The sequence below is a fragment of the Cheilinus undulatus genome, linkage group 12 (assembly GCF_018320785.1).
Source record: "Cheilinus undulatus linkage group 12, ASM1832078v1, whole genome shotgun sequence".
NCBI lineage: Eukaryota > Metazoa > Chordata > Actinopteri > Labriformes > Labridae > Cheilinus > Cheilinus undulatus.
The window spans coordinates 50,281,768-50,308,847 of record NC_054876.1 but is presented as its reverse complement, the minus strand read 5'-3'; the positions used below and the strand labels follow the sequence as shown (position 1 = coordinate 50,308,847).

General features: G+C 42.4%; 1 protein-coding gene across 1 annotated transcript in view; it reads right to left on the bottom strand.

The window, feature by feature from the left end:
* LOC121518820 (rap1 GTPase-activating protein 2-like) overlaps nt 1–27,080 on the bottom strand; it is a 70,942-nt gene that overhangs the window by 25,289 nt on the left and 18,573 nt on the right. The window contains exons 2-4 of the mRNA XM_041801459.1: nt 26,230–26,265; nt 1,003–1,087; nt 845–880 (exon numbers count right to left, since the gene is read on the bottom strand). Coding sequence (XP_041657393.1) covers nt 845–880; nt 1,003–1,087; nt 26,230–26,265 — 157 coding nt within the window. The remainder of the gene's footprint in view (nt 1–844; nt 881–1,002; nt 1,088–26,229; nt 26,266–27,080) is intronic.

The following is a 27,080-nucleotide window of genomic DNA, read 5'->3' as shown; positions in this document are numbered from 1 at the left end:
CTAATAGTATTTAGTTGGCTTCTCCTTTAAGGGTTATCTGCCCTCCACTAATTCTAGTTCATCTCGGTATCTCATCTTTATCTATATTTATTGGCCCGTTTTCCCTTGCATCCCACCTCATACGTTAAAACTGCTTTGCATGTATGCCCTCTGTGTTATGACCCGTTCTTTTAATATTTATTTATTTGGCACACTTTACACTTAAAACCACCTGAAAATGTTTTGTTTTTAATTTACGGTAAATCTTATACATGGAGCGATGTGTCCTTTGTTCTGTTGGGGGGGGGGGGTCTCTTTTGTTCAATTTAAAAAGAAAAACTGGAAATGTGTATTGTAAGCATATTGATGCTCTGTGCTTGTATATTTCCAATTAAAAAAATGATCAAAAAAAAAAAGTTGCAAAAATGTCTAGTTGAAGTAGGAAATGTGCTTCAAAAGTGAATGGAAAGTGGAAAATTGGGCATAGAGTGGGAGAAAGTGGCATAAATGAACAGAAACAGTGGTGAAAAGGGGTTAAAAAGTACCTGTTTTGTTGATCTAGCACAAATGCATTGATGTCACCAATAAATCACTAGGCTGTGGGCTCTTATGGGTTAAGGCAGTCTGCTAGCAGCTAACATTCAGTCTTTCTCGTCTGTGCTGTTTCACCATCAGAACAAACCTTAAATTCTACTCCAAGCCAATCGAATAGCAAATTAAATACCTCCTGTTTGCTGCCAGAGGAAAGTACCTCTCAGGGAAAAATAATCCCTCTTTTGTTCATTTATTTATCCGTTCTAACATAAAGTTTGGATTTAGAGGAGACTGATCACAGAAAACTGAGATAAAGGGGTTAAATTCTTACCTCCATTTTGTCCATCATGTCGAAGAAATGAGCCGACTGTGGGTGGGAAAACAGAGATGTTTTATGATGATTGGCACAGGTGAGGATGATCCTGGAGGTTAGGGAGAGAGGGTGTGTGTGTGTGTGGGTGTGTGTGTGTGGGTGTGTCTGTGTTCTACCTTCATGGTGGGGGGTGCGGTTCTGGGGGGAGAGGGGGGGCAGTCTGTGACGGGAACATTGGAGATGGTCAGGAGCTCCTGTTTGCTAAGAAAAAAAACACAGAAACCAATCATTAGAGATCAACACTATATGGACAAAAATATTCGGACACCTGACCGTTACACCAACAGGGACTGTAATGACAAACCCATGTCCTTTAATATGGAGTTTTCCCCTTTAGCAGCTCTAACAGCCTCCACTCTTCCTGGAGTGTTTCTGTGGGAATGTGAGTCCATTCATTCTGGCTCACAATCTCTGTTCCAGTCCATCCCAAACGTGCTGGGTGGGGCTGAGATCAGGCATCATGTCTTTCTAGTCCTTCTCTGGTCTCTGGTCCACAGTCCTGCTGGAATAGAAAAGGGCCGTCCCCAAACTGCTGGAAGCGTAGCATTGTCCAGAATGTCTTGGTCTGCTGAAGCATTAAGACTGGCCTTCACTGGAGATAAGGGGTCTAGACCAGACCCTGAAAAACAACCCCATACCATTATCCATGGTATATCCATTATCATACCATTATACCAACTTCACAGTCAGACAGGTAACATTCTCCCAGCATCCTCCAGGCCCAGACTCACCATCTGACTGTGAACAGAGAAGATGATTGGTCACTCCACAGTCCAGTGTGGGTGTGTTTTACCCCACACACTGACACTGAAGAGTTTTCTGTGCCAAGGACTCAGATCTGACTTCAAATGGACTGGGTGGCTTTAGAGACATGATCATGACCTCCATCGCTGACACATGACCGAGAAAGTTTGACCTTGACAGCAGGTTTAAAGGTCGTTTAGAGACCAACACTATTAGAGTCTGAATTCAGACTGTCCTGGTCATGGACGTGGTGTTTGTGTCCCACTGAGCCAATCTCAGCAGGACCACGACGTCTCGGCTTCATTATCGGCTGTTTGTGATCAGAGGTGTCAGAACTCCTGCTGAGACGTCACAGCGACACAGAAATCACCAGCGTGACTGATTGCTGATGATAAGCGCCGAATATTCTCTATTTTTAGGGCTTTTGTCTTTATTTGTAGAGGACAGGACAGGGAGGAGAGGAGGAAATCAGGGAGAGGAAGGATGGGATCAACAGCCGGGCTTGGACCTGGACCATAACTCCTGCAGATTTGCTGCAGGTCAGAGGCATGACTTAACCACTGGGCCATCTGTATCCTGATCTGCAGCACATTTAAAGATGGACGTTTATCCCTGCACCAAATATTAGCTATTTACGTCTCTTTTTACGCCTCTGTGCCCGTGATATCCAAGACCAGCGCCACTACGTTTGACCACTCAGGCCATCCTTCTGAACGTGACATCTCAAGAAAGTTTAGATGGATTTTTAGCAAACTTTGCTCTGAGATCCACACAGACTCAGGAATGAACTGGTAAGATTCTGGAGGTCAAAGTCCGCCTGCACCTCACGTTCCTCTCTTCCTGAAGCTTTAAACACACTAGACCAGTGATTCTCACTGTGCAGCTCATTTGTGAGGATCTTTTTGTCTTAATTTGAAATATTATTCCCCCAGAAAACCTTAAATAAAGGAAACTTCGACCTCAGATATTATCCATTGCAAGTCACATTAATCAGTTTGTTTCCCACACGTGTACAGAAGGCTTTAATCGGACAATTTTAATCCAATTTTGCTGCTTTGAGCCCATTTTTTATATTTCTTTTTGCCTATTTTTACCACTTTTTCCTGCTTTTAGCTTCTTGCTATTTTTTTTCCTTCTTTTGCCATTTTATGTCACTTGTCGCCCGAATAAGTTGCTTTTTGCCATTAAATGACACTTTTTTCAAGTTTTGCCCCTTTTTGCAGCTTCTTGTCCATTTTTGTCACCCTTGTTGCTTTCTTGCCCATTTTAGTCACTTTCAACTTATTTTTTGCTGTTTTTGCCACTTTTGGCCATTTTTGTCCCCTGTATCTCATGTTTTGTTGTCATTTCCCAGCCATTTTAGTGTGTTTCTTCACATTTTTCCTAATTTTCTCCCCATTGTAGCCCTTTTTCACCCATTTTTTGCTACTTTTCACCCATTTTGCCACTTCTTTTTGCAACTTTTTTGCCTATTTTTTCCACTATTGCCCTGCTTTTTGTTATTTGTTATTTTCCCCCCTTTTGTGGTCATTTCCTGCCACTTTTCGCCCATTAAATGCTCCTTTTTACCACCTTTATGCTGCTTTTAGCCCACTTTTTACATTTTTTTTGCCTATTTTTACCACTTTGTCCTGCTTTTTGCCTTTTGTGATTTTTTCTCCTTCTTTTGCCATTTTCTGTCACTTTTTCCCCATATAAGTTGCCTTTTGCCATTAAGTGACACTTTTTTCAAGTTTTGTCCCCTTTCTGCCAATTTATGCCACCTTTACGTTGCTTTCTTGCCCGTTTGAGTCACTTACAACTGATTTTTTGCTACTTTTTTGCTGCTTTTGACCATTCTTTCCCCCTGTGACTCATATTTTTTGTCACTTCTCAACCACTTTTGCCTCTTTCTGCCAGTTTTTGCTACTGTTCCTCCATGTTTTTGCCCCTTTTTCAGCTTTTTGCCCATTTTTGCCACCTTTAACTTTTTTTATCACCACTTAAACCTTTTTTGCCATTTTTCACAGCTTAGATTTCAGCTCTTGCAAAGGTATTTTAAACTATTTGGCTCTTTGGTTGAGGTGGGTTGACTTACACTGGATTAGGCATTTCTGAAATCTTCATCCATTTAGCAAACCAACCCCTGACTTTTATGATATATTATATATATATATTTATTATAATCCACAGAACGCACACAGCGGGGCCTCAAGCTTCTTATGTGTTGTTGGGCTCATACCACAGAAGTTAGCCTGTTATAGAATTCCATAAAAGTTGGGGCACTTCGTAAAATGTAATAAAAATGATTGTCGAAGCTCATAAACCCATAATTGATCCACTAACAGTTTAACTGAAACATTTTACCATTTCAGGAAAATATTAGCTCACTATGAATCTGATGGCAGCAGCACATCTCAAAAAAGTAGGGACAGGACCATGTTAATCATTGTGTAGCACCCCCTCTTCTTTAACAACTGTCTGTAAACGACCAGTTCAAGACCCGGACTCTCCTCCTGTGAAGCCATGCTGTTGTGATGGATGTGGTCTGTGGTTTAGCATGGTCTTGCTGAAATAGTGGCAGCCTTCCCTGACAGAGACGTTGTCTGGATGGGAGCATATGTTGCTCTAAAAGCTCTCTCTACTTTTCAGCATTGATAGTTCCTTTCCAGATGTTAGAGCTGCCCACGCCATAGGCACTAATGCAACCCCATACCATCAGAGATGCAGGCTTTAGACCTGAGCCAGGAGAACAAGCTGGATGCTCCCTCTCCTCTTTAGTCCACAGGACACGGCGTCCAAGATTTCCTCTGACCACAGAACAGTTTTCCATGTTTCCTCTGACCACAGAACAGTTTTCCATGTTTCCTCAGTCCATGTTAAATGAGCTTTGGTCCAGAGAAGATGGACCACGGTGTTTCTGGATCCTGGTCACATATGGCTTCTTCTCTCCATGATCCAGCTTTAACTGTCATTGGTGGATGGCACGGCCAACTGTGTTGACAGACGATGATTTCTGGAATGTTCCTGAGCCCATGCAGGGATTTCACTACAGAATCATGTCTGTTTTTAATGCAGTGGCCCCTGAGGGCCCCTGGGGGCCCCTTCCTACAGAGAGAAGAGAAACAAATGTCTCAACACTGTAGATGAAACTCCATACAGGAGAGTAAACCTTGCCTGAAGTCGTTTAAAGGCGGCTGTACACCCAACAACTTTTCCTCCGATTTCAAAGTCGCAGACAAAATTCCACAGTCAGAGTAAAATCATGGGAGTCCTGCTAAAGTCGCAGCTCACTCCGGTTGTCAATCGTTAGGTGTAAGGTGGTCATAAGACAACTTTTAAAAAAGCTGCAAAAATCAGACAAAACCTTAACAATCACAAAACAAGCCCAAACATCATGGAAGCACTGGTTTTATAATTGTACATCTCTGTTCCCTTTAATCTCATTTTCTGCTCAAAAAGAAACCCAAAATAACTCAAAATGTCCTTTTTTGACTTTATCAGATAGAAGCGAACGCCAGTGAGGTTGTGACTCTTCCTGAAGAGAACCAGAAAGCTCTTTAATTCTTTTAGCATGCACCGAACGTCCTTTTCTGCCTCGCTCCCATCATAACTTTATCTTTCCACTAAATGTTGTTTTTGAAGGATTATAGTGATAAACACGCTCCATTAACGTATTAACGTATTAAAATGTTGTATAAGCAGCTAATTTTACCCTCTGAGTGTCCCTGCTGCGCCGCTCCTCTGTGTTTATCTTGTTTTCTTTCACAGGTTTTTATGCAACATCTCACACACAAACACTAAGACAAGGTCAGCGGCCCGGCTGCGTGCTCGTCGGCCCTCTGGCAGTTCCACTTTTATCTCCTCAGTGAAAATGTCAGATTGCTGAAATGAGTTTGGGTTCATAAAGGAGGAGGGGGTAATCTGAAAGGATGATTACAACATCAACAGAAAACACGTTTGATCTTCTAACAGACTGAATATGGATTTTTAGATCCAACCGTTTCTTCTGATCCGGGGTCAGGCCACAGTGGCAGCAGACGTCTCTTTCCTTTGGGACATTTTCAGCTCCTCATGGGGGACTCTAAGGTGTTTCACCACCACACGGGATATTCTGTAATCCCTCCAGCAAGTTGTGGGTCTACCCTGAAGTCTGCTCCAGTTGGACGTGCTCAGAAGACCTCCACAGGGTGGTGAGCCCCTCATCTAAAGCTCTTTTAGAGTGGAGGAACAGCAGCTCTGCTCCAATCTCCTCTCCCTCTCCCTGAAGATAAGCGTACCTAGTATGGACCCTTGTGGGACACCATTTACAACATTCAAAAACTAGACGATGAACCGTCAGCTTAAAGTCATCAGCTTCTGCCACTCCTGAAATGTTTAAACCATTCTAGTTCTTTTAGGGGAAACCTGATATCAGCCAGATTCTGATGGAGCCCGCCGTGGTTGCTGCTCTGATTGGTCGTTCCGAATGTCGCAACAAAGACACAGAAACCTGAGCCGTGGTACTTCTGGAAGAAAAACAGAGCAAAGGGCCTTAAAAACAGGGGGAGTCTTTCTCCCAGTAGCCCTTGCAGCACTTCACACCAGGGTGTGAAATGGACACATTCTCCTCCTTCATAGGAGACCTGAGGAGAAACAGCAGGAGGTCCAAGACTACAAATGACCTCCATCCTCCAGGCCTGCTCCAGGCCCATGACCAATCTCTACAGCTATAGAGACCCAGCTGACCCCTCCATCCCCTCCATGACGTACGCAGCTGCCCCTTGAGGTCTGGTCCAACCCACCAGGTCACCAGCACCCGGTATGTTGTGAGCTGGATCAGGCCTGGAAAAGCGTACCAGGTACTGGTGGGTGTTGCCCACATGGATGTGAAGAACGTCCCGTGCCACAGAGATGTAACCAGCCTTGGATGACTTGAAGCCTCCTTGGAGTCTAAACTTTCCTCAAACTGTCCAAGCTCTGATCAGACGTCTTTAAAACGCTGAAGCTCTCCTGCAGGATCTAAATTTATCCGTCGTCTTCTTTCTAAACAGATTTAGTTCCTGGTTCATGGGAAGGTGCCTGCTCCTTGGGGAGGTTATGAAAAAGCGTTTTATCATCTTTGTTATTTTTCTGTGTTTCTGTCTTTATTCATCCTGAACTTGTCGTGAACTTTATGTGACAGGCTCCTGAGGTGTGGTGCATTGTGGGAACTGCCTGCAGGGCTCCTTTACATCTGTGCATCATATGAACATGTGTGTTTACATGTGTGTATGTTGGAGGTGATCTGATCGGATGTGACAGCTGCGATAACGAGCCGGCTGAGAGTCGACTCAGGAGTGAAAGTGAAGTACATAAACCCTCACAGATTGACCTTTTCTCTCTCAGCAGGTCTCGTGTCTCTCCTCTCTCTCTCTCCTCGGCGTCTTGTCATCTTTGTTTGACCTTTTCCTTCGTTCCTGGACTCTAAACGTTCCCTCAGGACTTAAAATCAAACCTCTGCTGCAGATGTATTTGTACTGATGAATAAAAACATGAAAACATCTCAGGACAGAGAGGAAGTAGCCTCATGTAGCTGCAGATTCTTCTTTAAATATTCCAACAAGATTTCACAGAGGAGAGAACAAACATACCGGCCCAGGACGTTTACGTTGGGAGTACTGCTGTCAGCATCCTAACATTAGAGCAGACAAATGCAGCTTTAAACAGTTAAAACAGTCTGTCGGTATGAAAACCACCATCTCTCTCCAACCTAGCCACCCTCAGAGCCGTCAGAAGAAGAGACATCACAGAGGACGGCATGTGGACACGACATTATCATGGACCGGAGCGACCCTTTTGGGATAAATTTGATGGAGAAGGTCAAAAAGCGTCAAACCAGACCAGACCTAACGCCATCCGTCCAACGCTGTCCGACCTAGTGCTAGAGCTCGTCCATCCCAACACCGCCTGTCTTCTGGCTCCAGCTCTCCTCTGTCCGTCTGTGACCTGTTAGTCCTCACTGCCATCATCTGTCCTTACACTGTCCTGTCTTCTCATGTCGTCCCTCCTTGTCCTGTGCATCCTTACGTTTGTCTGTTTTATTCCATCAGCAGCAGGGGTTCTCATTTTTATCATTTTATTAAAGGTCACATATTATGCAAAATACACTTTTTCAGACTTTTCTAGCAAAAATATGTGCACCTGGCCTGTCCACTATCCCCCCAAGTACCAGAAAAATCCACCCCCACCTCTCTTTCTTCACCTTTCAGAAAATGTGTGCTGAAACAAACCGGGTTCTCACATTTCCCCCTCATGATGTCATGTGGGGAGTTAGCACCGCCCCCAGGTTTGGTTGGCCCTCCCCTTCTTGGAAGAAAGTTCCACCCTTTTCTCCCCTCTCAGCTGAGAGGAGGATCAGGAGAGCTATATCCATTTCCTGAGAGGGGCGGAGTCAGACAGCTCATTAACATTTAAAGCCACAGACACAGAAACAGCTGGTTCTGAGCAGGGCTGAAACAGAGGGGTTTAAGACATGCAGAAATCAAAACTGGACCTCTGACACCGATATAAAAACTTGTCTTAAAAGGGTAAAATATGTGACCTTTAACATCTTTTATCAACATTTTTCCACAATGTCGCCTCTTCCAGTATTCGCTCTAAAGCCCACATGTAATCCTCTTCACCCTTTTGTTTGCAGAACAGTCCCTTTAAATGCTCTTACTATCGGCTCCATGAGCAGATCTTCCTCTTTTCAAACCTTTGAGTCTTCACATTGTTCCTCCTCTCTGTCTGAATGAATCCAGTTGTCCTTATGATCCATAATTCATGGAGCGTTCATGTTAACAGGAGGAGTTGGAGCTGTTTACTGATCCACGTAAACACAGGTTGTTCCACAGATACATTTAAAAGTGAGACAAAGCATTTACTGTGTGTAAATTAAACATAAGACATCGGGATGTTCCTGAGCCTCCTCCACAGCCATTCAGGTAATTCTGCAGCCTGTAAAGTCATGAAAAATGTATTTATGAATGTTCTCCTCTAACCAGGAGGCCCACAGGGCTCTCTGAGAACTTCAAAGCTGTTCATTAACATTTAAATTTAACCCTCCAGTTCCTCCAGCGTGGAGTCATGTGACCGCAGCAGGGCGCCAAAACTTCTGCTAACAATTTAGTGGAAGACGAACACAGACTGCTCTTCCCTGAACACACTCGTCTTTCTTTTCTTTAAATCTGGTCAGAAATGTAGAAACATTTCAGCCGTATTTCTGAAGATGATCTTCCTTTGCTCATCTACCTAGAGACGGTTCATCTACAGCCGTCTGAGTTTTAGCTGCAGGGGGGTTTTATTCACGGTTTTAAAGCAGGAGCTGTGACAGTCGGGGTTTTCTACTACAGTGAAAGAGTAACGTATCCCTGAGGCTGGGTGCCAATGACCGTAATCCAGTGATAACACACTTTTCAACCCAAATTCATCTCCTTTCCTTTCAGGTTCTAGCTAAACTTCCCTTGTAGATCCCGTAAAAAGGCTGCCAAACACCTCTATATTTTAGGCCTAGTTTACCGCCAGTGATCGGGGGTGTGGCCTAATTCACCTGCTGCACCTGATGAGTCCTCAAAAGGCGGTTCAGTTTACTCCAGTCTGCTGTGCACTAAGGAGCTGTAGAATGTTAAATATTGACATTTACAACCCCAATTCCAAAATAGTTGGGACGCAATGTAAACTGTTAAAAAAAAAAAAAAAAACAGAAGTCAATGATTAGAACAGCGGTTCCCAACTGGTCCAGCCTCAGGACCCAACAGAATGCCTTACGACAAACTGTGACCCAAGGTTCCAGACATTTTCAAAAATGCATGTTTGGTTAAGTTTTATACCCTCTTTTCCCATCAGAGATCTTGAGAAATGATGTCATTATCATGGGAAACGTACCTTTTCCATTGCAAGAAAAGCAGATAAATTAGTTAAAATATTGATCAAACATTAAAATTTACCCAATTTTTCAGTAAAACAGGGTGAAATAAAAAGTATGGATGCATGTCCACTAAGGACTTAAGGACTTTTTGCCACCATTTTTTTACAGACACCTAGCTGCGACCCACTGGAAACTGCTCCGCGACCCACTTTTGGGTCCCAACCCACCAGTTGAGAACATAAACATATCAGATATTAAAACTGAGACATTTTACCAGTTCATGAACAATATTAGCTCATTTTGAATTTGTAACACATCTAAAAAAAGTAGGGACAGGGAAACAAAAGGCTAGAAAAGTAAAAGATACTAATGAAAAACAGCTGGAGGAGCATTTTGACAGTTATCAGGTTAATAGTCAACAAGTCAGTAACGTGACTCGGTATAAAAGGAGACTTTTACAGAGGCAGAGTCTCTCAGAAGTAAAGATGTGCAGAGATTCACAAATGTTCCTCAATGTAAAATAGTGAAGACTTTGAGTCTCCTCCATCTCCAGTCCATAATATCATCAACAGATTCAGAGAATCTGGAGAAATCTCTGAGAGCAAGGGACAAGGCTGAAGGGGCCCTCAGGGGTCACTTCATTAAAAACAGGCATGATTCTGTAGTGAAATCACTGCATGGGCTCAGGAACATTCCAGAAATCATCTGTCAACACAGTTGGCCGTGCCATCCACCAATGACAGTTAAAGCTGGATGATGGAGAAAAGAAGCCATATGTGAACAGGATCCAGAAACACCGTGGTCCATCTTCTCTGGACCAAAGCTCATTTAACATGGACTGAGGAAACATGGAAAACTGTTCTGTGGTCAGAGGAAAGCACAGACGCCGTGTCCTGTGGACTAAAGAGGAGAGGGAGCATCCAGCTTGTTCTCCTGGCTCAGGTCTAAAGCCTGCATCTCTGATGGTATGGGGTTGCATTAGTGCCTATGGCGTGGGCAGCTCTAACATCTGGAAAAAACTATCAATGCTGAAAGTAGAGAGAGCTTTCAGAGCAACATATGCTCCCATCCAGACAACGTCTCTGTCAGGGAAGACCATGCTGAGCCACAGACCACATCATCACAACAGCATGGCTTCACAGGAGGAGAGTCCGGGTCCTGAACTGGTCTGCCTGCAGTCCAGATCTTTCACCAATAGAAAACATTCGGAGCAACAGAAAAGGAGAAATCCAGCAAAGAAGACCCAGATAGAATCCTACATCAGACAAGAATGGGACAACATTCCTCTCCATCAGACGTTTACAGACTGTTGTTAAAGAAGAGAGGATGCTACACAGAGGTAAACATGACCCTGTCTCTACTTTTTTGAACATTAGGCAAAGTTTGAAGAAAATTCCCCAGAGCTTTTTTAAGACATCATGGGTGGATGTAGTGGAGTCATAAAAGTCCATCAGTTTACCGTAACTGTCGGATCATTTGATTTCAGGAGTTTTTAGACTTTATCAGATATTTTTGCTTCATAAAGGAAAAATCCAAACATTTCAGCCTTTAGCTGTATCCATGAACACATCAGTCCTATGAACAGCCAGGGTCGAGCTTTTTAAGGCCAGCATAAAAACATCCAAATTAAAGATTCATTCCTAAATCTGACATGCAGACACTCCCGGCTGCACTAAGAGAGTTCTTCTTCAAAACCCTCCTCTTCACAGAGAACCATCCCTGCAGCTCCAAACAGCAGACTGAGTCTCTCACCAAGACTGGAGAAGGACGACGGAGCAGCCATGAAAGCCAGCAACATCCTCGTCTTTGGAGAGTTTTAATTTTAGAGCGGGGCAGGCCGAGGGTCCTCACCAGCTGAGCTTCAACAGATCTGAAGTGACAGATCCTCCGGATAGACGTGACGGGGGGCTTATTTCACCCAGACAGCTCTGCAGTTTGACACAGCATTTCAAAAACAAATCTGATGAGTCTGATCATTCATTTAGGGATTTAAAATACAAGAAAAACAGTTTCAGATTAGGAATGGGCGATATCCTATCGTTTGCGATATACAGCAAAAAAACTTTCCACGATGAGAAAACGGCCTTTAATGATAATAACGATAAACTATGGTTGATGACGTATGTGTGTGTGATCGTCACACACACATACGTCATCAACTGCGCCGCACTCGTAACTTCTGTGCAGAAACATAACAAACATGGCCGAAGGCAGAGATGAAAACGGAGGATGAGTTTGTTAAACGAGGAGCTACCTCTATTATCTGTAAATGGTTTGGTTAGAGGAAATCAGACGTGGAGCAGACGGTAGACGGTACTTTGCACAGTGTGCTTTATTTTACGATCCCCTATTCCTCCGTTTTACAGCCGTGGAAATTACACACAGTCCCACCGTTTATATGAGGAAATAACGGAGCGCTTAGTCTAATATTTAGATAGATGTAAGTGATAAACTCGCATCTCATGTAGATTTCCTGTAAGGTTAGCAATATACAACAGTTACAACAACAGAGAATGTACATGATGTGCTAGATAACATGATGCATGTTTATTTTTAATAGCGCTGTGGGTTCTGTCCGTTAGGTGCATAGGTGTCTTTAGTACACACCTCACAGAGGGATGGAGGGACAGATAAACATTAAAGCACCAAACTGAATTATATCTGAAAATGTGATTATAACTACTACTACCACATTATAAGCTTCAGTGTTATTATACATCATGGACTTAATCAAACTTAGTGAAAAATAATTTATCAAATGTACTTATTCTTATTTTTATTAGTTTAACAGAAGTTTTAACTTGGACTTGCATTAAGTGTCTTATCTCTGTAAAAGCAAACATGGTGGAGCCTGGCAGCTCTGCTCCACTGAAGGAACCTCCAGACTTAAAAGAGGATATCAGACTGTATTTTACATTTAAACACTAAAGACAGAGGCAAACTGGACAAAAAGACCACATCCTGGAATGGCCATATGGAGGTAAAATAGTGCTGTAAATACTTCTAGTTTAGGGTCAATTTTTAATGCTGACACTTAAATTTTTTATAATCTGCCAAGTTGGAACATTATTTGTACTATTTCCAGCTAAATTTCTCTTTGAATCTCTTAAATGAAGAAGCAACATAGTTATTTTTACTAAAATATCCCTACATTAATAGATATCTAATTATATAAATATAGACATATTTATATATCTATATTTATATGTAGCTGGTGTAGTTAAGCAGCCAATTTGATACAGTTTTCCTAGTCAGAAAGGTTGTGTTGAATGGTGCTATTTTTTATCGTGATTAATATTGTTATTGCAATAAATACAGCAAAATATCGTGCTAAATTTTTCAGTCCATATCGCCCATCCCTATTTCAGATCTTTGCTTAAAGTCTCTGAAACAATCAGTGAACAGTTGCTGCCCACTTCCCCCCGTTTCTGATCCTCCATAGATGTCTAAAAAGACTTGTATTATTTGTGATCCAAGCCAACCAGCTTTGGGCTGAAAGTATGACCTGTGAATGTTATTCTCTCTGTTACTTTGGTGTTTTCTGGACCTGCAGACATAAAAAAAGGATGGTGCTTGGTTTAAAGACTAGTATTCAAGTATTAAACATTTAGACAGCCCTATCAACAAAGCACCTTCATCAGTGCACACTGGATAAGTTTTAATACTCACTTTAATCATCTCAAAACATTAAAATGCACTCTTGAGTTTTGCAACAATAATGACTCCATACATGCTGGACTAGGAAATGAATCCAGTGGGCATGGGCGTAGCACAGGGGGGACAAAAGGGTACTGATTCCCCAGGCCCACAGTAGGGAGGGGCACTTTAGATGCCTGTATGGAAGCCCATTTAGGTCAAATAAAAAAGAAACAAATGTGAAAGTACAGCAATTCATAAGAAAAATTCTAAGTCATAATTATAAAAAATAAAACTTGATAATTATAGGATTAAAAAAGTCATAATTATGATATAAAAATTCATGATTATGATATAAAAAGTCATGATTATGATGTAGAAAGTCATGATTATGATATAAAAAGTCATGATTACGGTATAAAAAGTCATGATTATGATGTAGAAAGTCAAAATTATGATATAAAAAGTCATGATTACGATATAAAAAGTCATGATTATGATGTAGAAAGTCAAAATTATGATATAAAAAGTCATGATTACGATATAAAAAGTCATGATTACGGTATAAAAAGTCATGATTATGATGTAGAAAGTCAAAATTATGATATAAAAAGTCATGATTACGATATAAAAAGTCATGATTATGATGTAGAAAGTCAAAATTATGATATAAAAAGTCATGATTATGATGTAGAAAGTCAAAATCATGATATATAAAGTCATAATTATGATAGAAAAAGTCATGATTATGATATAAAAAGTCATGATTATGATGTAGAAAGTCAAATTATGATATAAAAAGTCATAATTATGATATCAAAAGTTATGATTATGATGTAGAAAGTCAAAATTGTGATGTAAAAAGTCATAATTAAGATATAAAAAGTCAGAATTTTGACATAAAAAGTCAGAATTGACTAAATGATGTTTTATCTCATAATTTGCACTTAGTATCTTTTAATTATGATTTTTTTAATCTAACAATTTTAAATTTTAATCTTATAATTATGACTTTGGATTTTTTTTGCAAATTTCCTTACTTCCACATTTTTTATTTTTAAGTGGTGGAACTGGGCTCCCACATGCCTACAATGAAAAGTGTGTTTTTATTAAATTTTTCTTGATAATTAGTGTCATTATTGTATTAAAAGTGACTACATGAATCGGTCTACAGACTGAAATTTGTATCAAATGGAGTAAAATACAATTCTGGGGGGCCCCTCTCTTAAAAATGTCCAAACAGTGTGGTCCAGCACTACAAAATAATGCAAGTACATTTAACTGAGGGTGTATTCACACCTGTGGCTCGTTTGCTTTGTTCAGATTCAGGGGGAAAAACGATACATTTGTTTCAGTTGTCACTTGGTTGGTTTGTGTTCACACAGCAAAAGTCTCTTGTGGTCCAAAGTTGTAAACAAATGCCACGTGCGATCCAATTCGTCTCTCATTGGTCAGAAATCTTACCCGGAAGGCGGGGGAGTTTCCTTATCTTCATTCATTCATTCAGGTTCTTAACCGCTTTCCACGGGGAAAAACAACAGCCATGGAGCATCAGCAGTGTGTGTGGCTAGTTTTTTTTATAGTGTTCATCTGGCTAATGTACCAGAGTTTGCTAAATCAACAAAACATGCATTTTTTCAACAGTCAAGACTGCGTCTGGAAAATAATGTGCTGATGCACCTGTTAGAATGAAGACGTTCTGCCTCACGGAGCCCACGACTCATTTCGCTCAGATAGATATGTTGTTTTTCTGCCTCCTCTTCTTCTTCTGCTGTTGCTAATTCTTCTACTCCTTCTTCTTCTATTGTTTAAACTGAATGACTGGCAACTAGGCGCATTACTGCCCCCCTGACTCCAGTGTGTACTGCAGTTATGAGTCAGTTGTGCCGGTTTCTGAGGTGATTGCGTTCTCACTGCAAAGGAACCGCTACAGGGCTCGAATGGAAGTGAGCCGAGACCACCCTATTTTGGCGATCTCGGCCCGCTTGTTTTGTCTCGCATCCGAGTGTGATTGCTACTTTCACATATGTCCAAACGAACCGGACTTTGGGGGGGGGGGGGCTCACTGTTTCGGTACAACTGCCCCAAATGAGCCAGGTGTGAATACACCCTTAGTCATAGTGAAAAAAATGCTCATAAATTGGGGAATTATGGTCAAACTAGAAAAGCATTCGGAGAGCGCAGACCTCCGCCATTAGCCCTATCTCCAGATAGTGAAGAATCCGTTCAAAACAATCCTGGATCCAGATGGTGATCTGGATCACTCCCAAAATGTTATTCGCCGATTACTCCCTCCCCGGTGGGGTGGAGTCACGGTGAGGCAAAGCATTGGCTTCGCAACATGTGGACTGTCATGGCGGTAGCACCCATGGTCTCACTGGACGACTGGAAGTCATGGCAGAGGGTGAATATTCCTCTATTCCTCCCAGCATTGTGAGTTTTCTCGCTACAATTCACTGTCTTTCTCTCTGTTACACTCCGACTCGTCTCCTGGACCAGGCATGCGTCTTTCAAACTCTTTAAACTCCAAAACTTTGATTAGAAACACACCCACAAATGCTGCCAGGGTTGAAGTTACTCATGTCCGCCATCTCCTGGTGTAAAGTGGTAACACCGCAGAGCTCTACCATTAGCATTTATCCACCATCACATTTATTTCACAGTAGTAAAGAATCCTTTAAAAAATGACTGGATCCAGACAGTGATCCAGATCACTCCCAAAATCTAATCAGTTTTTCCTTATGCCATTTCTAACATTTCCTGAAAATTTCATGAAAATCCGTCCATGACATTTTGAGTTATGTTGCTAACAAACTAACAAACTAACAAAAAAACCCACTTGATCACATAACCTCTGTGTTGGAGGTAAAAGTACATCAAAATGCATATATATTTGTAAAAATGATGCAACATTTTCTGCTTTGCTAGCTGGCTAAGGGGAGCCCTGTGTAATGTTCTTTTTAGGGGCCCTAAATCCCTCGCTACACCCCTGCCAGTGGGCAGTCAGGTGGAGCAAAACAGAAAAACACTGACACAGAGTATGTGGAATTTGAGGGTAGGAGAGCCACATCGATGATGAAAGGGCTGTTAATTCTTAACTGGTCAGACATCAGAACCCACCACCTCCTCCTCAACAGAAATCACCACCCAAATTTCAACAAATAAACAAAACTGTCGCAAAACTGCGACAAGCAACATCGCTGAATTAAACACAGGCTCTAGCTGCAAATATGGTGCCTAATGCTGTTACTACTTTGCACCAGGAGATGGCAGACATGAGTAACTTCAAGCAGCATTTGTGAGTGTGTTTCTATTCAAAGTTTTGGAGAGAGAGAGTTCTGAAAGACCCCGCCCAGTTGAGGAGACAAGGAAGCGGTGGTTGCAGTTGAAGCGTAACGGAGAGAAAGACAGCGAATTGTAGCGAGAATACTCACAATGCTGGGAGGAATAGAGGAATATTCACCCTCTGACATGACGTTCAGTCGTCTGGTGAAACCATAGGTGAGACTGATGGTGCGTCTGTGAGCACCAGCAGGGCATCTGTTTGCCATGATAGCAGCATGGAGGGAGGGGACATGGTGGGGGAAACGGGATGGTCAAAAAACCGCAAATAGTGACGGAGGTAGGGAATGAAAAACACTGTGGAGGTAGGGGCAGCCATGTTAGAAGCCGTGGGAGAAAACGCACAGCCAATGGCGGTGGAAGCCACCTGGTAATGTCAGAATATGCAAATTAGATGAGTGAATTTACTCCCATCACAAACTTTGGGTCATACTGAAGATTTTTCTCATTTACAGTATGCCTTTATCTCTAAACACTTTCAGGCTACAGCCTTTTGAAATCTTGATATCAAAATTGAACATTTTCTTGAAAAAAACTCTGGCACCCAAAGGGTTAATTTATTTCATGAATGTTGGTTTACCAGTATTCTTGGTTACCATTACACCATGAAGACATAAGAACACTCCAAAAAATGTTGATTGTTTGGACTCTAAATAGAAAAACGCTGAACAAAGAGCAGGAAAAACAATCACAAAAGCACATCATCACAGAAAGATTTGCACACATACATCTTATACGCGACCTACTTTTGGGTCCCAACCCACCAGTTGAGAACCACTGTTCTTTGACCTCTTAGGGATGAACCAACAGTGTAATATTTTGTATTTAATTCAAGCTGCAGCCTCTAGGGGGCGCTACCCAGACTGCTGTTTCATTTCCTCACATAAAAAGCTGCGGATGGTTCCTTTATTGAAAAGATAAATCTGCATGTTTGCTTTGTTTTTAGACAACACTCTGCAGAGATGTTTCCTGCAGACTCTCATCTCCTCTTCTGTCTTTAATTTTTGGTTTTAAAGTCCAATTAAATCCACCAGGTGGCAAACGAGACGGCGCTGTAAACAACGGTATAAAAAAGACAAAGTGGCGAAAAAACAACTTCATAAACAACGAGGACAACAACAGCAGCAGCACCACAGGGAGAGAGGAGACGCTGCAGGCTGGTTTCTAGACAGACGGAGCGTCTGGCCTTTAACTGCACAACCACACAAACCAGCATAACCACACACACCGGGCTAATGCACTTTTAGGGAAATGGGATCTGACTGATAAATGGAGCGACAGAAATCAAGGCTTTTTCCTTTCTCTGTGGTTTTATGTAGAAATATCTCTTATTAGGAGTACAGAAATGTAAAGATGGTTAAATACTAAAGATAGCATCCACAAAAAGGCAGATGTAGGGTTTACAAGAAGCTGTGAACAGATTTACTACTTCTGGAAATCACTGAAAGGATTCTCCTTCATTACTTTGTGCACCCTCTCTTTAACTGAGCAGCAATAACCATATTGATGTTCTTGTGTTTCAAATACATGGGCCAGACGTGACCATCAAACAGGCCGGGTGGATCTGGCACCGTGTAGTTCCTAGAGCACCATAACCAGGGTCTTCTGATTCTTTAAATGCACCCAAAGAGGTGAGGAAGGAGGAGAGAGGAGGCTCCTGGAGAAGCTCAGAGCGAGGATACATAACTCTGTCCTTCACACACGTCTTTTAATCAGAGAATAGATGAAGCTATAAGGGCACTGCTGCGATGTGAGCTTGCAGTGTAAACCTATAAACATAAGCTTTAATTCCTTGTGTTCCTGTGTTTTCTATGCATCGTATAGTGGAGAAATTTGCTGCTAAGCAGAAAGAGATGTTAAAAAGAATCACTTCCATGATGCATCGCCATGTGGACGTGGACAATTCTGCACCAGTGCAGAGGCAAAACATCTCTGATGCATGGAAGCATTCTGCAGGTATGGGACCACGTCAACCTTGGTCCTGTTCTACTCCAGCCTCCTGATGGCCATCCTCCAGGCCTGCTCCAGACCCATACACCATCTCTCCAGGTATCCTCCAGCAGACGCATGCAGCCTCCCCCAAGGTCTGGTGCAACCCACTGAGTCCTGGGCACCCAGTGTGCAGTTAGCTTGATCAGGCAGACACACGGTCTAACAACAAAGCCCAAAACCTAACCATAGAAAAGTCATCACAAAGGCGCCCAACCAGCGCCTCTGGCCTCCAGTCAGCATCAAGGTTTCACAAGAGTATAGTAGGATCAGGAGATCCATCCATCCATCTATCCATCTATCTATAGTTGAATTAAATGCACGGCACATATATTCTACCACCACCAGGGGGCTCTTAATCAAAACAATAATAAAGGATAACAAGTAGAGACCAGCTCAGCTCACCTCTACTGCTTACCTCTTGTTTAAATTGAGGACTGCAATCGTACATGGTATTTACCAAACTGTAAATTCATGCTTTAATTTAATAATGTGGGTGAAAAGCGGTTAAAAGAAACCTTCCTGGTTGGTGCTGTGTGCTACAGTAACCACAAAGCAGCAGAGGTAGCACATCCTCTCTCTTCTCCACATGGAGATGAATAACAGGGAGCAATTTTCCAGAAGACGGAGGTGGAGTTCTACCCTCTACAGGGGTGTCAAACTCAACCACAGCATTCTGGATTCAGGTCTAACCTGAGGGTCTAACAGGGTCACCTTTTTAACCAGAAACTGTCAACCTTGTTTCACCGGTAATAAAATATAAAAGAAAAAATTAGCACTGATGATAAATGAATTTGACATTTAAAAAGTAAAAAAGAGAAGTTTAAAGGCTCACAACCTGAGATAAGTAAATTTATTAGCTCACAAAGCTAAAAACATGAAATTGAAATAAAAAAAACTAATGTTTTTTTAAAGGCAAATATGTTAGAAAGAAAATCAAAATCATGAGTTTAAAAGTTCAAAATACGAAATAAAATTCATAATCATGAAATTTAAAAATATGATTCAAATGTTTAAATTGTGAGTCTAAAAGGTCAAACTATGGGATTATAAAGTCAATGTTTGTAATTAAAAATATGAGGTAAAATACAAAATAATTGGTTAAAAAGGTCAAAATATCACTTAAAAATTAGATTGATGAATCTAAAAGCTTAAAAGGTTATATGAGAAGTCAAAATTATGAGTTAAAATGCTCAAAGTATGAAATAAAAAGTCAAAATCCTAAGTTTGAATGTGAAATTTAAACACAAATTAATTTCTTTTCCCACATTCCTGACTTCTTATCTAAATATTTTGACTCCTTACTTTTTCAGATTTGGTGACCTAACAAGGAAATCTTAAATCATCAGGATAAGTTCGCATTTTTATACTGGAGTAAATCTGCAGACTTCAGACTGATGGGACAGTTAGAACAGAAATATCAGATCATCTTGTGGGCCGGATTTAACTGTTCCACGGGCCGGATTTGGCCCCCAGGCCTTGAGTTTGACACCTGTGACCTAGAGGTATGCTTGGGTGACTGAACCTGAAGCCAATGTCAGAGAATAATCCTGGTCCATGACAAGTAAGCAGCACAAAACATGACTGAGGTACAGCAACAGAACAGCAACTTCCTGCAGCGTTATGCAGACTTTAACGTCACGTCCAGCATTTCTACTGTAGTCGTGCCTGACGCGGTGGCTCTGTCATGATGACAGCCACCTTAACACACATCCTGTTACAATTTAACTGGTTTTTAAAATCTGTTGGAAATATCTGAGGTAACCTAAGAACTCAGCTGAATATATCTGACATAGAAGTAGTCATCTTTCAATCAACAGAGACCTTTCAGTGCAAAAATTCAAAGTGTGATTTAATTCAGTTTATCGTCCATATTTTAAGCTACTCATAAATCATCTTTGTCATCATCTTACAGTGATATCTGAGCAGAGACGGAGCCTTTACTCTCCTGAACAGAGAGATCTGTGCTGTAAAACTCTAAGAAAACGAGGAGTTCAAACTGACAGATCAGAAGATTTAAAGGTCAGAGTGTCAGCTTTCACACACACCAACACGCTCACGCCATAAACATATGTTACTGAGATTAAAACATCCAACCTGATGATCACTGCTACCATAAAGAGGCACCTGAACGCATCACGACACATAAACACATCCCAGCTCATTTGACTGGAATAAAATACCAACATTCAGACAGATGGAGGATGAGAGGAGATGCCAGACTCACCAGTGGTCGTGTGGCATCGCTGCGTTGCCGTCAGTTACTGAGCATCTCTCTGAACAAGACTCCAGCAGCACTCCTCTCTCTCTCTCTCTCTCTGACACTCAAACACTCTCTCGCTCTCTTTGCTCTCTCTCCCATAACACCAGGGACTGTCGGGATTATGGCGCCTCAGAGAGAGAGAGAGAGAGAGAGAGAGAGAGAGAGAGAGAGAGGGGGGAGAGAGAGAGAGAGAGAGAGAGAGAGAGGAATAAAGGAGCCGAGAGCAGAGAGAGGAGAGAGAGCGACGGCACTGCCAACAGTTTGAATTTGCACACAGTGAAGGAATGTAGTTCACTCTAATGAGACTCCAAAAATAAAACAAAACAGCCCGTTTACAACGAAGACACAGCGCCCTCTAGTGGTCAAAGAGAGGATGGTGTTTCTACGGTGGCAATAGGACAGGGGGCTCCAAACTTTTTCACTGAGGGCAAAAAAACAAAAACATCAGGATAACAGGAACACATTCAGAAAAAACCCCAGCCTGACACAGCCAAAGAGAACAAACATGGCTGACAACTCATACAGGAAACTATCAGGCTGAGGACGTCAGGGAAAAATATTGGTGTGACTGAGCCAAATTAAGGAAGTTAAAAGAATGATGGGGCCACATACACTTTGTTGCCAAAAGTATTCACTCACCCATCAAAATAACTGAAATCAGGTGTTCCAGTCCCTTCCATGTCCACAGGTGTATAAAATCATCACCTAGGCATGCAGACTGTTTCTACAAACATTAGTGAAAGAATGGCTCGCTCTCAGGAGCTCAGTCAATTCCAGCGTGGTACTGTGATAGGATGCCACCTGTGCAACAAGTCCAGTGGTGAAATTTCCTGGCTCCTAAATATTCCACAGTCAGCTGTCAGTGGTATTAGAACAAAGTGGAAGCCATTGGGAACGACAGCAACTCAGCCACCAAGTGGTAGGACACGTAAAATGACGGAGCGGGGTCAGAGGATGCTGAGGCGCATAGTTCGCAGAGGTGGCCAACTTTCTGCAGAGTCAATGGCTACAGACCTCCAAACTTCATGTGGCCTTCAGATTAGCTCAAGAACAGTGGTAGAGAGCTTCATGAATGGGTTTCCATGGTAACAGCTGCATCCAAGCCATACATCACCAAGTGCAATGCAAAGCGGATGCAGTGGTGTAAAGCACGCCGCCACTGGACTCTAGAGCAGTGGAGACGCCTTCTCTGGAGTGACCAATCGCGCTACTCCATCTGGCAATCTGATGGACCAGTCTGGGTTTGGCGGTTGCCAGGAGAACGGTACTTGTCTGACTGCATTGTGCCAAGTGAAAAGTTTGGTGGAGGGGGGATTATGGTGTGGGCTTGTTCTTCAGGAGCTGGGCTTGGCCCCTTAGTTCCAGTCAAAGGAACTCTGAATGCTTCAGCATACCAAGAGATTGTGGACAATTCCATGCTCCCAACTTTGTGGGAACAGTTTGAGGATGGCCCCTTCCTGTTCCAACATGACTGTGCACCAGTGCACAAAGCAAGGTCCATAAAGACATGGATGAGAGAGTTTGGTGTGGATCAACTTGACTGGCCTGCACAGAGTCCTGACCTCAACCCCATAGAACACCTTTGGGATGAATTAGAGCGGAGACTGAGAGCCAGGCCTTCTGGTCCAACATCAGTGTGACCTCACAAATGTGCTTCTGGAAGAATGGTCAAAAATTCCCATAAACACACTCCTAAACCTTGTGGAAAGCCTTCCCAGAAGAGTTGAAGCTATTATAGCTGCAAAGGGTGGACCGACGTCATATTAAACCCTATGGATTAAGAATGGGATGTCACTGAAGTTCATATGTGCGTCAAGGCAGGTGAGTGAATACTTTTGGCAATAAAGTGTATATAAAAAATATCAAGCTGAAAGCATTGACAGTTTGCACTGATAGTTCCTTTCCAGATGTTAGAGCTGCCCACGCCATAGGCACTAATGCAACCCCATACCATCAGAGATGCAGGCTTTAGAGCTGAGCCAGGAGAACCAGCTGGATGCTCCCTCTCCTCTTTAGTCCACAGGACACGGCGTCCAAGATTTCCTCTGACCACAGAACAGTTTTCCATGTTTCCTCAGTCCATGTTAAATGAGCTTTGGTCCAGAGAAGACGGACCACACTGTTTCTGGATCCTGTTCACATATGGCTTCTTCTCTCCATGATCCAGCTTTAACTGTCATTGGTGGATGGCACGGCCAACTGCGTTGACAGACGATGATTTCTGGAATGTTCCTGAGCCCATGCAGTGATTTCACTACAGAATCATGCCTGTTTTTAATGCAGTGGCCCCTGAGGGCCCCTTCAGCCTTGTCCCTTGCTCTCAGAGATTTCTCCAGATTTTTAGACTCAGTTTTTCACAGATCAGTGAACCTCTGCCCATCTTTACTTCTGAGAGTCTCTGCCTCTGAAAATTCTCCTTTTATACCCAGTCATGTGACTGACCTGTTGACTATTAACCTCATTAGTGCTCCTCCAGCTGTTTTTCATTCCTACTTTTCCAGCCTTCTGTTCCCCTGTCCCTACTTTTTTGAGATGTGTTGCTGCTGTAAAATTCAAAATGAGCTAATATTTTCCTGAAATGTAAAATGTCTCAGTTTAACATCTGATATGTTGTTTCTATTCTGTGAATCAAATCTGGGTTTCAGAGATTTTCAATCTCTGGCTCTGCTTTTATTATTTTTACACAGCGACCCAACTTTTTTGGAATTTGAGTTGTAGATTCATTTAATGGTTAAAATCTATCCTGAAATATACAGAGCTGAAGTGTGAATGATGTCATCAAACAAACCGCAAAACGAGTAACACGAGGGCGAGCGAGGGGGGTAGAGAGAGAGAGGATGCATGGAGGGAGAGATTTGATGGACGGGTGATAAAATGTGAATCAGAAGAAAAAAACGCTGCAAGAAAAAGGAGCAGAAAACGCTGTCAGATAGTCGGGTCACCTTCCTCCAGGCTCTGAGGCACAAACACGGTCACATGTGTGTCCTCATGCCCATCATGTCCTAGATCTGAGCGTGTGCACGTATGGACAGCACATGGATGTATGTAAATATTCTCAGAGAAGAGCCTGTCATCATGAATTAACTTAAAGATGGCTGCCACATTATTATTATCTTTACTGACTTCAATCTGTTTATAGTTAGGTCTTTTCTTTTGTGTTAAAACAAAAACTTTAAAACCAAATAAATACCGCTACATTTTGCAATCAAACCCTTCAGTTCACTCAACTTTATGAAACAGGACAATAAAACCCAGAAAACTTCTCAGCTAACAGAATCGTATTACCTCCTTAATCCTAGAGTGTCACAGCTTTATCTCTGATTGGTGGAGCCCTGAATCTCAGCTGCTGTCTTCTACTGCTGAAGTTAACATTCAGGGAAAAGTAGGTGGTAAACAGATGGCGCCGTACATCACAGAGCACCAGACCAGCAGAAAAAAACCCTGTCACAGTAGACGGCAGACTGCTGCCAGCAGAGGGCAGTCACTGTTCATGTTTTTAAAACAAAATCTATTTAATATTTCAATACTTCCTATCAGGGGCAGCAGGGCGGCGCAGGGGTTAGCACTATTGCCTCACAGCAAGAAGGTCGCTGTTTCGCCTCCTGGTCAGGGCCAGGGGCCTTGCATGTTCTCCCCGTGCACACGTGGGTTCTCTCCGGGTAAAAACATGCTCATTAGGTTACTTGGTGACTCTAAATTGCCTGTAGGTGTGAATGTGAGCATGCCTGGTTGTCTGTCTCTATGTGTCAGCCCTGCGATTGAATGGTGACCAGTCCAGGGTGTACCCCACCTCTCGCCTGATGACAGCTGGGATAGGCTCCAGGCCCCCCCCCAGCGGTATAGAAAATGGATGGATGGATGGACTTCCTACTCAAATGTCAAAATTGGAGCCTAACAGACCACTTCCCACCACTAGAGGCCACTGTAGCTTCAGTTAATGGCCACTGCCTTCCTTTCTGGCACTTCACTGGATGTAAACATGAGAAGCTTAATGGTAGCTTAGCAGTTAGCGTGTCGCAGGAAGACCGCGGTACGACAGTTTTCTAAAGAAGTAAATGGAAATAAAGTAGTATGTGGGCTGTCGAGGGTTGAACTCGCGTGTAACTACTCACCTGAAATGAAAAGAGGCCAAATATCAAAGCACGATATTAATCTGCAAAGAGGAAAGAAGGCACTAGTGGTGCTAGCTTTTAATGTTAGCCATGCTGTAGAGCAGTGGTTCTCAAATAGTGTGCCTTTAGACAAGTCTAGGTGTGCCTTGAAAATTCGTCTGGCTTTGCATAAGTACTACAACTATGCAGCAACTAAAGAGACTATAACCAATGTCCTTACTGCATGCAAGTGTTACATGTTGCATTTGCATCATATAGCATTGCACGCTCACTGTCCATCTGTTATCTGTTAAATATGCAAATGTAAATTTACATGTAAAAATATGACATCTCATGCTTTTACTTAGAAAATCAGAGGTATGGTGCCTCTAACAGCTGTTAGCCATATAGTTTTGTCTCCATGTTAGCACAAGTCAGACCATAAAAATTCATAAATGGGTATGGAGAATATCCATGCAACACACTCCTCTTTGTAAAACAAGCTAACAAGTTTCAGGAATGATATAAGTGGAAGAAAATTAAGAATATCCTCTGGTGGGACACTCCTGGTGTCTTCTCATCCTTTGTGCAACCTCTTCCCTTGTTACTTGTCCATCTTAACAGGAGTGACAGAGAGAAAATAGGAAAAAGGTGACTGGGGATAAACCTGGGGAGCTGCAGAGCATCACTTGCAGAATGTCAGGATGCTACAAAAGGAAACTCTGTAATCAAACTGATGTAGCTAGCACTTGCTCACATTGCATGCAGTTGGGCCTGGGACATGTTGCTTGCTACACATGCTAAAGAGGCTATTTTGCAAGGACATTAATATGGAGTGCCTTAAGACGTCAGCTTGCTTTTTGGTGTGCCTTGGGCAAAACAGTTTGAAAACCATTGATGTAAAGAATATATCAGGCTTACATCACACCTGCTGACACAATGACCCTGTGAGGAATTTGACTGTTTTCTAGGGATTTTCTCCTCTTTAGACTAGTCGATTAAACGGAATGTAAATGAGCGTTTAGCCGAATAGGGAAATAGACCCTTAGGAACATCCTTACTTAATACCTTTGATCTAATATGTAGATCCAATACTAAAGAATTCAGACTGCCAAGCAAGCAAAAGTTTACAACCTTATCCACTACAGCAGCGCTCAATTTGGAAACGTCGGTGTGCTTCGGTGTACACGGGAAAAACCAGACGTCCCCTTAAAGACAGGACAGTCGGTGCCATTCACACAAAAATCCAGCTGATGCAAAGGCACGGCCTTATGTTCAGATGAAACATGGCTCAGTAGCTTCCCTCAAATCTGTTTGATCGAGAGACTCTCCCATTACTGGATATCTGCATCCAAAACCACTGAGCCAGATGGTGTAAAAGGGAACAAATTAGTCTGGTTTCTGTGACTGGTGCGGGGGAATTACTCACCGAGCTCTCAGGGCGCTGACTGTCGACTTATCAATCCTGCAGAAATAGAGAGAGAGAGAGAGAGAGAGAGGTTGTTAACATGTTGCTCTCTAACATCTTCAACAGGATGAACATGAACACATCACTGAGGCGAGAAGGAGGAGATTTACATCTGAATACCTTATTAACCTTAGTGACCGTCTGTGTGTGGGCTTTCTGTGTTAATGTGTGTGTAAGCGAGCGTGACGGAGGGAGGTGTGAGCTCAGGGGTTCACGGTAATAAAAAGGCTTTTTATTAAAGTGCTGCAGCCATAAATCACACCTTTACATCACACAGACGCACACAGTTTCAGGGTGGACGAGGACAGGAAGCCATAAAACAACAGAGCAGAATACATCTGTGAGAATATCAAGATGTCATCACAGTGATGCTTCACAGTAGTAAAACCGGAGACAAACACCAGTAACGAGTGAAGAAAAACCATCTTCTGTTCAGTTCAGGTCTGCACACTGTCCCTGAGACTTTCAGTGACATTTACTTCAGAACAGGTTACGTTTTCTGTTTTTTTTGCACATATCCACTCCAAGCAGCAGCTGCAGCTCTCTTTCTCTGTCCCCATGTTATAATAAAGACTGATGTGAAAAGATGTGCTCTCTCTCTCTCTCTCGGCACAGCTCCGTGTCGCACCAGCTTGTGCAAATAACCCACATGAAGCCTTGTGACGGGAGTGGATGCTTCAGTCATTTATTTATTCAAAGAATTAAACAGCCACTACCATGCTTTTTGTCTTGTCATGGGAAAATTTTGGCAGAATGAAAATTTTTGCAATGAATAGAAAAATAAATGCACCTTTGGGCAGAAACTTGTCACT